General features: G+C 41.3%; 2 protein-coding genes across 4 annotated transcripts; one reads left to right on the top strand and one right to left on the bottom strand.

Annotated features, from left to right (window-relative positions):
- Positions 1–133: 133 nt before the first annotated feature.
- LOC114437956 (calcium-independent phospholipase A2-gamma-like) lies at positions 134–7,065 on the bottom strand. Of its 3 annotated transcripts, XM_028408921.1 has the most exons (12): positions 6,784–7,065; positions 6,129–6,317; positions 5,822–6,039; positions 5,539–5,611; positions 2,544–3,218; positions 2,183–2,335; positions 1,935–2,092; positions 1,757–1,851; positions 1,502–1,673; positions 1,350–1,407; positions 1,084–1,278; positions 134–989 (listed from the first exon to the last, which is right to left on the bottom strand). In XM_028408921.1, exons 5-12 carry the CDS (start codon positions 3,114–3,116, stop codon positions 531–533), a joined length of 1,863 nt encoding a protein of 620 aa, XP_028264722.1. In that variant the 5' UTR covers positions 3,117–3,218; positions 5,539–5,611; positions 5,822–6,039; positions 6,129–6,317; positions 6,784–7,065; the 3' UTR covers positions 134–530. The 3 variants fall into 3 exon arrangements, with proteins under 3 accessions (XP_028264722.1, XP_028264723.1, XP_028264725.1); XM_028408922.1 differs by having other exon boundaries at positions 5,539–6,039; XM_028408924.1 differs by lacking the exons at positions 5,539–5,611; positions 5,822–6,039; positions 6,129–6,317; positions 6,784–7,065 and adding an exon at positions 4,041–4,169.
- A 799-nt stretch (positions 7,066–7,864) lies between these two features.
- LOC114438517 (monocarboxylate transporter 2-like) lies at positions 7,865–10,637 on the top strand. Its single transcript, XM_028409938.1, has 5 exons — positions 7,865–8,099; positions 8,180–8,411; positions 8,562–8,705; positions 9,245–10,120; positions 10,215–10,637. The coding sequence occupies exons 2-5, from the start codon at positions 8,195–8,197 to the stop codon at positions 10,421–10,423; spliced, it is 1,446 nt and encodes a 481-aa protein (XP_028265739.1). The 5' UTR covers positions 7,865–8,099; positions 8,180–8,194; the 3' UTR covers positions 10,424–10,637.
- The last annotated feature ends 1,145 nt before the right edge of the window (positions 10,638–11,782 follow it).

The raw sequence follows: 11,782 nt of genomic DNA, 5'->3' as shown, positions 1-11,782 counted from the left end.
AAAGGGCACAGCTTCAAGACACATGGGGGGATTTAACCCATCACATTCAAGTGAGTGGATGGCTTCTCCTTCAATGATAAACTCTGCAGTGACTTATTTATTGGGAGGAAAACGTTTTTAAAGATGTGAAGAGTCTTAAAAAACACATTTATTTTACAAATAAAATACCCGTTAAAAATATAGAGCAGATATAAGTATAATTTATAACTTATATTAAAGTCAAATAGAGTTTCAAATACAGAATAAGAATAGAACATTAAATACAGCTTTAAATAATAAAGTGCATCAAAGTCTGTACTGTATGAGCATGCATTTTCTTCTGTGCAACGTGTGCAGCAGCTGTTAGCTTGTTTGCCTTCCACTCACCTAAAAAATAAGGGTTGATCGTTTTAGTTCCTCTGAGCTATATAAACTCACATTGTTTGAATCAGCCTGTTTTGGGTTTCAACAGCAAACACTATAAAATCACGCACCGTGGATTCTATGCACAGGATGTGTATCTACATGTAGATAAACCTCGACTGACCTCCTCACATCAATCTCTGTTTCATTTCCCAGGCCCTCTCGCTCATCCAGTCCTTTGTTCTGCCAACAGATGAGCGCTCTGCCCCGAGCACTAAACAGACCCGGGCCAACTTAAGCCGGTTTCTCTCCAGGTAGTCCTGTGTGTCTCTCTGCAGCTGATCCAATGCCACTGGACGGTTCTCATCCAGGGACACCACTGCGCTCAGCATTGGGTTGAAGCGAAAATAGACATCCGGGGGCAGCAGTTCGTCCAGAAGGGTGTGGACACCTTCAGTGTCTGTGGCACTGCTGATCAGGTTGCTTATTTTGGCCCTCAGGCTCGTGGAGGTTGCAGGTCCTCTCTTGACATTGTCATAGCGACCAGTGCCGAGGGACAGCACGCATTGGAAGTGCTGGTTGGGCCACAGCAAACGGCTCTCGTGGACAGCCAATGCACAGGGATTGTTCAAGATGATTCCTCCATCCTATAAAGAGACACGGGATTAGCAGTCTTATAGCCATACACTAGATCCATTAGGGTCTCATGAAAACGTGCTTTGAAAGTCTGTAGTGCAGGACCTGGTGAATGTCACTTTGTAAAGGAAACTCCTGGAAGTATCCCGGTGCAGCCGATGATGCCCGCACCGCCTGCCACATCTGGTAGCCTGAGCCTCCTGCATAGCGGCTGAGAGATCCCGGTTTGTGGTTATAGTTGCGAAAGACAAAGGCCTTCGGACTGGTACCCCAGTTTACCACTGCACTGACAGCAGACACCTGATCATTTAACAACAACATATTAAAACTGTACACACACACATTTAAAAACAAAACTGTAGTGTTCTTACCTTGGGACTCAAATCATCTCTGGCTGTTTTAATGAGCACTTTACTACCCAACTTCTCCCTGCATACAATAAAAAACATTAAAACTATATTGCTGTGTTATATAAAAAAATCTCTCCCTTCACTGAAGCACATAGGTGGTGTATTGTCCTTACTTTAATATGGTCTCCCAAGTCTCAGTGTTATAGTAAGAGTGGCTCCAGCCCATCTTCACAGTCCCAACCAAAGGGTTTTGCCGAAACACCTCAGAGCCAAATCGCCGGTACATATCGGCACATTCCTCTAGAGAATAATGGGCCAGACCCAGCATGAAGGCTAGAACCGCACCTTTAATGCAAAAAACATAATCCATGGTATAAAATTCAGACTAACAGGCATTAAAATGCAGGCCTGAGTTTGATCTTTGTCACCTGTGCTCACTCCACAGATGTAGTCAAACAGCTGGTGGACCTTTTTGCCCGTCTCGTTTTCTAGTAGCTTTAACACCTGGAGAGGCACCACACCTCTGGAAGGAAAATACACATCATTATAATATCAACATCACAATAACGAGAAGTGGCATCATTAACTATCAGCCCATTTTCTTGCCTTGTGCCACCACCATCTATCGAGAGCACTCTTATGCCATGACCTTTGACTGGATCCATATATCCAATCAGAGCCAAGGTTTCTCTCAAGGCATCCTGAAGTCCCTGGTTATGTCTGTAGGTTCGCCGCTGTCTCAACAATGTGACTGCAGCCTTCTCCTGGAAAAAATAATAAAAAAAGCAGCATAAAAACATAATGACAAGTCATTCTGTCAAATATGATATAAACATGAATCTCTTTTAACTCACCTGCCAGATTAGAGCTTTGCATGAGGGGTAGCGGATAAGGTGGTTATTCAGCGCCTCCACACAGGCAGCCAGGGCTTCTGGAGAAGAAGCCAGTCCTAAACTTCCAATGAACCCGTGCATCATTTCATCTGCCTGCCTCCGGCTCAAGAAAAGCTGACAGAGATTACACATAAATAACTGTACATTACTAAAAGTGTCCAGGATTTAATAACCCTTATTAACTCAGAATGAACCCTGCCAAGCTGTGCTGCTTTAATGCAATCTGCAGTTTAAACCACAAGATGGCAGTAATTGATGCACATTGGTGCTTTAAGTGGCAAAGCTGCACAGCTTTGGAGAAAGTATGAGAGTCACAACTCACCGTTTTATTTGGTATGGCCTGTGGTGAAGTCATAGCAGTTTTCGGCTTACTAGTCTGGGACAAGGGCCCCAGCTTCAGATAAGAGCCCAGCAAGTCTGAAATGGCACTTGTCGGGCGGCGAAGGCAATCCATTAAAGAGACAGACTTTAGTCCCTCAGAGGTCTTTGAAAATTCCGTGCCCATCTTTACATGCAGATTTCCATCAGTGTCCTCGTCCGGCTCTCTTTGACCCTTGAAATATTGATTGATGTGACGTGCTGTCTGGAAATAGCTCTCACCAAAGTTAGTTGCGTTGCTGTTGCTGTGAAAAAGGCCTCCAGTTTCAGGGAGGATGGGTTCTTTTTGCTTCGGCTGTGGCCTGGTGGTGCACGTTTGTGAGGGAGAGTGCGTGGAGAAGTGTTTCTTGTATGTGCTATTCTTTTCTACAGAGTGTTGTTCTCTCTTATTCTGAGCACCATCTGTACCTCTGGCACCAAAGTATTTATTGATGTGCTTTGCAAAGTGACGGTATCCCTCCTCCCAAGTCCTGCTCACAGAACTTGGACAAACTATGGTGCTGACGTAGCGTCCCATGTCTGAGCAGCAGATGAGGTTTGAGGCTTTCAACTAAAGTCCAAAGTAAAGTGTTACTCTCCTTGCACTGAGTTAGGCCTTGGAAGAATGTTCAACAGGAGTCTGAGAAAATACACAAAATAAACACATTAGAGAACTGTAATTTAAATACTTTGCTACATGCTAGTGTGCCTATGGCATACATTATTTATTGTGTTTTGCATCATTAGTTAGTGTGATAGAATGCTAACTAATCACAAAGTACAGTTATGGCTCAGGGGAGATAGAGGGATTTGGTTTTACAAGAATTCATAATCTGGCTCACAATGTTCCTTCTAATAGTTGTCAACAAACACCATAATATCGTATATACCATAATGTCATTTGACATTGCCAAGCCTATAAAATGGTCTGTTATTATATGTAAGTCATACTGATTTTAGCAAAAATAATGACCTTGCATTGACACATATCAGGCATTAGGCAGGTTTGGTGTGTCATTATCTCAGCTACATGTTTTTTCAGACCACAGTCATTGTCACTGCTGTGATTACACAGTGATCTGCTCATATTGTGTACAAACAACCATCATGTTCCACAACAGCCTCGGTACATTCCCCTGGTACCGGGTCCCCTCAAGAATGTAACCTGAAACCTCACAGGTCTTTCTGGCATGTTAACAACTCTATGTAACTATCATTACATCTAAGCCTGTTTGACAGCATAGCCAGTGTTGTCCTCTGTACCTCCTCTTATGTTTCTAATAAACAAAAGTTGACCCACTACTAAAAGGTTCTGTGGTGTAGTCTCAAAACAAAGGCAGATGGCCTAGGAATGCAACATCTTACATTTGTTTTGCACTTCAGCAGAGGAAGGTCATGAACTTAAGTAGCTTATAGGTCCTCTAACCTTGAGAGCACATGTGTTGAAAGAATTCACATTTACCTGAAACACCACAGCAAGTTCTTCTATCTTTACTGTTCCTCAGCCGGCTCTCTGACACCAACAACACCAACCTTTTGATAAACTGACACAATCACTATTTCTACTGTGTTTTGACACTTGATTCAATCCTTCCTACATGCCGGGCTTTTGATCTGATTGGTTGAGCTGAGCCAAAAGGGGGAAGGGCGGAAGACCTGCTTGGCCAATGTTCATGTAGACCACACAGGCTTAAGGTCATGTGCTTTCACTGCTGACCTGCATGAATCTAAAATTAGGGAGGGGGGGGCATTTGCTCCTCAGTGAGCAACTGTTCACAGCTTCCCAAGTCACAAGCACATCATGCACATTAGGCACATGAGTACACACCTCCTTACAAACAAAAGGGCTGTTACTCATCAAAAACACTTTATAAGAACCAATGTCCAGGCCTTAAGGCCCATGTGATACAAAACAGCTGCAGTATAGCACACAGCAGATACAAGACTGCAGCTGCAGGGCACCCAAAATAGAAGCGCTGTATAGTTGTAGGTACAAGTTAATGTCCTCAAAGTGCTTTACGCTACTTCATACTATACCCTTTCAAACACAAACATTCACACACCATTGGTGCAACCACTGGGAGCAGCTACGGGTTAAGTGTCTTGATCAAGGACACATCAGCATGCAGATCAAACTGCCAACCTCACAGTGAACCAGGGAATGATTAGCTTTGAATATAACCAAAAACAGGTGTATATATCAACTACTTAAAGCAAAAATTGTAAACATAAATTAAGTCGTTTTTTGTAAATATGCAGGTTCTAAATACAGTCTTAATTAAAACCAGTTGATTTGCATCATTGCAGCTTGTTTATTTACATTTTGTCCCAAACAAAAAACAGAAAAAGTGTGCCCTATAATTAATAAATTGATTCCAAACCAAAAAAAGAACCCCTAAATGTTTTTTGTCCTCTACTTGTGGAACAGTATTTCTTTTTTTAGCTTTCTGAACATGAATGATTGCAGTGATTTACAGTTGTTTCAGTGAGTGTATGTAAATCACCCTGTCCTCTACCATAGAGCACAAACCAGCACATGCTGTTTGGCACTGCTGTGTGTTGTTGATGAGCCTGTCTTGTTGATGCTCATAACAGCAGGGGCTCATGTGAAGTTAAAGATTGTCACTATCTGTTCCCACCAGCATCCATCACAAAACATCACCACACTTCACCAGTTTTGGTTTTACAGTGACATCTAGTGGCAGCAACACGACAGATTGAATGAAGCTATCTGGCTTCGATATGAACCTCCATCTGATACACTGACAGGAAATTGGCTGCATTTTGCTTGAGCGATTTTCTGTCTTATCTCTGTGCTGTATATTTGCCAAAATGACAGTCTTTTACACAATATACAATTACTCCCCGTCTTTCACAGGAAGGCCCTTTCACTGTGCAGCAACATTTGTTGGAACTTTTTCCTTTATCCAGTTTTTTTGTGTGATTATGTGTCATCTTACCAATGTTTCTAGGAGAAGGAAATGTCGAGCGAAGCTGATGAGAGCACAAGCCTGGACTGCTGATCACAAAGTCCTGGGAAAAGGGCAATATCAGTTTTTTTTAGGAGTGTTCAGTTATATTTTAAGAGAGATTAACACAGCAGAGTAGATTTTTCTCAGTGCAATATGTGTCTTTAGCAATATAAATTAAATATTTTATGCTAAATTTAAAATAAAACACTTGTTTTGCTGAATTAAGTGTTGAGTAAACAGACAACCTAATCCCTTTATTTATTAAACATACGTAATCTTTCGGTGGCTTAAGAGTCACTGTGTTTTCTTTTCACAGCGTCCTGTTGCACACTCCTCCCCACGCCCAGTCCACTTCAGGCGGTTCCTGGCAAAAATGGCGTAAGATTTGTCCATTAATGGCCTGACAGGGGACCACATCATGAAGCAACCCAACCAGCCGAGGCCCACTGCTCCATACATGACGGCAAATGCAGGAACCCCTTTGTGAACCTGCAAAAACAAAACGTGAGATTTCAATATGTAATACTACACTGAGCATAATCTGCATAGTTATATAGATGATCACATTTAAAGTTTACCTCATCTTTCTCATCAATCACATGCATTTCCTCCATGGCCATCTCATAGGTTACATCCTTGTATCTTGCTCCATCATAGTCTGGCAGGGAGATATCGATAAATTGTACTTTTCCAGACCGGCTTCTCTGCAGAAACTGAAGTAACCGGATCTCTGTCACACATATAGGACAAAGACCATCATACAGCACCTGGAACAGAGCAGAGAATAGATGATAACAGCAGAGCTGCATGCAGATTTTAATGGGATATTTACCATCCTGTCAGCTTGCCATACTTCACGTATTAATAATAACAATAATAAAAATAATTTTATTTATGCATCAACATTATAATGTCCGTATGAATTAAAAACATTCATAGTTTAATAAGAAACGAGCAAATAGGTATTACAGTGACAAACAATCAACTTTTAGCATGTACGCCACTTCCAGCTAGCTACAAGCTAGCTAGCTAAAGCATTACCAGGAGCTGTCAAACAAAGTTACATGGCGAGATGTGTCACTCTGACTGATTTTACCACGGCCAAATATACATAAGCATCAGTGAATGAAAATACTATTAATCGTCATATGTTCAGTTTGGTGTGTTTAGACTTACAAAGCACTGCCACACTGTGAATATTACAGTTTTCTCGTAAAAGAATGTGACACTTACCCTGACACCAGCAGACTCAGAGCTGTAGGACCGATGCTGATGTTTGCACAGAGGAGTCAGTGCTCTTATAGCCGCTCTGGAGTTGGCACCAGTGTTAAATCTGACCAGACTCGTCGCAAAAATCACTCTGGAAAACATTTCCAACGCCACCGGTAGCTTTCAGCTAACTAGCAATACGGCACCTACCTGACTCTGAGGAAGCTACTCGTTACAGCCCGCTGACATTCATGTTACACAAGCAAGTTACACAAACAAAGGTCACCCACCGGCAGTGCTTACTTAAACACATTCACTGAAAACTTTACAGCAGACGTCTTTACACTCACGTTGTTTGGGGAAAGAAACACTTAATCAGTGAAACAATAAAGTTATAAAACCCGCAGCTGTCGGCTGAGCACGCTGCACCTGAGTGATGGGTGATGTATACATATGTGTGTATATATATATATATATATATATATATATATATATATATATATATATATATATATATATATATATATCTATATATATATAGATATGTATACATATGTGTGTATATATATATATATATATATATATATATATATATATATATATATATATATGAAATAGACCGAAACAGATGAATATATGAAAACCTGCCCCAAAAAAGACACAGGATATATATATTCCGTGTTGGACTGCAAAATATTCACTACAAGTCTCTCAGCAAATATACAAACATAGCCAAATTAAAAAACAAATCATGGTGCATTCACATCCCTTTTGAGTCATGTCTCATGTCGGTTGTTTTGTGTCATGAAGACACACGTTTGTGTCTCTTTCTGGCATGCTTTGCAGCCCCCCGGGCCCACATATTCCTTGGCTGCCAAACAAAGACTGACAAAAGCACAAACATTTGCTGCTTTTCACCTGAATTGACTTTCTATTTAACCTCATAATGCACAAAAGACGCAAGCCATTTGCCTGCCCCCACCAAACAGAACTTGCATGCACTCACAAACAGACTCGAACAGAGTGCAAAGGGCCTCAGCAGGCACACACACACACACACACAATTTTTAGACTAATAAACAGACCTGTGTGTTTTGACAGTTGCACAGACCGTGGTGTTGGAGTTGTGTTTGTGCTTGTAGTTTTGCGTTGACCTGAACATCTTTCTCTGTGTGAACATTTGATTGTGCATGGTCACTTTTTTTTTTGTATTTAGCATGTTCGCTCACGTGATGAGATCAATAGCTTTGCAACAGGCTGTTTCTTAGGGAGGCAGCCACAGTGTGACACAAAAGCTGGGTTCATAGTCTGAACAACACGGATTTGAGCATAGTGCTGAGGTGAGCATTTGTCTATGATTTTGTATGTGTGTGTGTGTAAATTATGCAATATTTCTGTTTTTTTTTTTATACACTTCCAGCCTGTTGGATTCAACATGCCCCCTGCAGCAACAACCAATCTTGGCTATACTCCACCAGATGGAGGCTGGGGTTGGGCTGTCGTCTTTGGCGCTTTTATTTCCATAGGTTTCTCCTATGCTTTCCCCAAATCCCTCACCATCTATTACAAAGAGATCCAGGAATATTTTGCAGTCTCTTACAGCGAGATTGCCTGGGTGTCCTCTGTCATGCTCGCTTCTATGTACGCAGGAGGTCAGTGTCCACAATACTTCCCCCCTACCCCCCAAAAAAAAATTTGACAAAGTACATTCCCAACCAGCAAATTCTATCACTAATCCGAGTGAGCAAAGTAATCTGTTATAACTTTTTTGTATAATACCAAAATGTTTCTTGTGTGTGCAGGTCCGATCAGCAGCATATTAGTGAATCGTTATGGCAGCAGACCTGTGGTGATGGTTGGTGGGCTCATGGTTAGCGCCGGCATGGTGCTGGCTTCTTATGGCACAAGTATCATTCATCTGTACCTTTGCGTTGGAGTGATCGGAGGTAAATCATGAGTGCATGTTTGTCATTGGCAATGACATTGTGAGCTGTCCTTACCATCAGGTTTTCCTGGAAAGGTTCCTGCTGCTGTTTGCTTTAGTTACCTGGTTCAGACTAGCTGATGCAGAGGTAGTGTTGTAACCTACAAGGACTTTTTATTTATAAAATACTCGCCTATATTGCAGTGATATAAACCCATTTTCAGGTCTTTCTAAATGCTACTGTTAAAGCAATAAGGTAGATTTGGATGAGATCTTGCACAATCCAGAAATGATTGTAGTGCTATGCATACTGGACTGCATGGTCATAGTGCTAAAAGTGAGCAAACAAACTTCAGACTTTACTCTTAATGTTCAGTTCAGTAGGGATGCACCACCCACAACTATATATATAAACAGAAGTAAAATTATTTTATTATATTATTAGCTGTGTGAAATGTCAGAATGTAAAAAAAAATGTTTTTTTTTCTCACAAAAATCTCCTAAACTGATTAGGTGGTAACAGAAGCGGTCACTTTACTGTGTGTGTTTTTCTCACATCAGGTTTTGGTCTTTCCTTCAACCTGCAGCCGGCCCTTACAATCATTGGCACCTACTTCCAGGTCAAAAGGCCGCTGGCGAACGGACTTGCCATGACAGGAAGTCCAGTCGTTCTCTTCACTCTGGCTCCTCTTAACCAGTTTCTCTTTGACTCTTTCGGTTGGAGAGGGAGTTTCCTCATTCTGGGATCCATTGTTTTGCACTGCTGTGTCGCTGGCTCTCTGATGAGACCAGTCAATAAATGTGTAGGACCCAAGCCAAATGATGAATCATCAGTGTGTAATGGGGCATCTGCTGAGGAAGCTGCTGCTACTGCTGCTGCGACAGATGCCAGCACAGAGTCTGCTACCCGTCTGACTGAGGAAAGTAAAACAGAGGGCAAAGGTCGGGGGTTGGTGAACAAATGTATAGACTTCTCACTTTTCAAACACCGAGGTTTCCTCATTTATCTCAGTGGTAACGTGTTGCTATTTTTTGGCTTTTTTGCTCCGGTGGTCTTCCTGGCTCCTTACGCCAAACACCAAGGGATTGATGAGTACTCAGCAGCTTTCTTGCTCTCTATCTTTGCTTTGGTGGACATGTTTATCAGACCAGCCACTGGACTCATTGGCAACACCAAGTTGGTCAGGCCGAGAATACAATATTTTTTCAGCTTTGCTGTTTCATATAATGGTATTTGTCACCTATTGTGCCCACTGGCGTCCGGGTATGTGGGTCTGGTCGTGTATGCCGTCTTCTTCGGTCAGGCATTTGGGATGCTTTCTGCGCTGCTTTTTGAAGTTCTGATGGACCTGGTTGGAGCTCAGCGCTTCTCCACTGCAGTGGGACTTGTCACCATTATCGAGTGTGGACCAGTGCTTCTTGGACCCCCAATTTCAGGTTTGTACACACATACATATATACTGCAATTTACACACATTTTTAGCAGAAAGCAGAAAGCATTGACCTCTGGAATTCGTGCTTTCTCTTCCAGGAGCCCTGGTTGATGCTTTTGGGGACTATAAATACATGTACTATGCATGTGGCGTGTTTATGCTGGTGCCCGGCATATTTTTCTTCATCATGCATTACTTTAACTACAAGAAACTGGATGAGGAGAACAGACAGAGCGTGGCCGTGGAGATGAGGGCATCTGAAGAAGTAGTGCAGCTTAAAATAAACCAGGAGGACAAAACAGACTGAAAAACTATGATTTTGTTACAGTGGGTGCAGAAAGGTGATAGATATTATACAAAAACAGCTTTCGATGGTAAAATGTATATAAGTTTTGTACCTTCACTGAGTTTGTAGGACTCCTTGGAGCTCTGTAGAGCCATGTGATGTGTTGTTTACTTTCATTTTATGTACATTGTTTTGTATTTTTGTTGCTTTGGTTCATAAATCATCTGAAATTGCAGCTGCTCCTTCTTCTGCAGTTGTTATAATAACTCTTTTGTCTTTTAAAATAATAATAATAGCCTTTGCCTTCCTACCACTAGATGGCACTGAACCCTATCATGTGATGTGGGTGCAATACACTGTGTCTCTTCTATTAAACTGCTATTAAACTACAGGCATCCTCACTGCTGGTTTAAATCTTTTCAGCATTACTTTCCATAATCTGGGTCATGACACTCCCATGGCAAAGCTAGATATTTTTGAATGGGTCTCCAGGGGTACAGCAATTAAAACATGACAAAATTGAGTGTGTCCTAAAAAAACCCAGAATTTTAACTCTCACCATTAAAGACAAATAATTATTCATTCTTCATGTTCTGGTCTACAGTTAAATACATTTTTAGTGACACAGGGATCTGTAAAAGTTGTTTCACTGCAACAACACTTTAGTGAAAGTCATAAAAATTCAGCATAAAGTTCCTGAAATGTTTTAGATTTAAATAAATGTGGGGAACCGTATGTGCATTTGATAATCACACTGCATTTGCATGTGTGGTTGAAGAACTGAAATGATGAAAAAAACACATTTATTATATCTGCAGGTCAGACCTTCAGATAAGTAAGTTATTTAAAATGCAGTTTAATGGGCAGTATCTTTAATGGGGCGATAATGCATACAGTACACTGGCATTAAACTATGAAGAGGCTCATCCTGCACACCGATACCTGATGGCAGAGCAGATGAAATTTGTCTATGCACACACACACACACACACACACTGCATGGTCCCATCCTCAAGCACAGGCAACAAAAACACACGAACAATACCATCATTATAGATGTATGTATCCTTATCATGCCCCTGCAAGGTGCATATTGACTTCCTTTTCAGATGGATGAAAATTGCCTATGTAGGCGAATCAATATGTTTATTTATAACCGTAGATAACATTATCCAACAATCAGATAAACTGTGCTAGTCCCTGTGTGGTGGTCTTCTCCTCTTTGCATGCTGGTTTTAATTCGATCAACTGAACATCACCAGGTCAGACTGGGTTAATTTGGCAACAACACAATGATTGATTGACTTTTCCCAGTACCAGTAGGTTACTTTGATCAGTGTTTGTGCAGTTTCATTATCAAACAATATTTATATGACTATT

Source organism: Parambassis ranga, chromosome 7 (assembly GCF_900634625.1).
Source record: "Parambassis ranga chromosome 7, fParRan2.1, whole genome shotgun sequence".
Lineage (NCBI taxonomy): Eukaryota > Metazoa > Chordata > Actinopteri > Ambassidae > Parambassis > Parambassis ranga.
The sequence above is the reverse complement of the archived record's forward strand: the minus strand, read 5'-3'. Positions and strand labels throughout refer to the sequence as shown.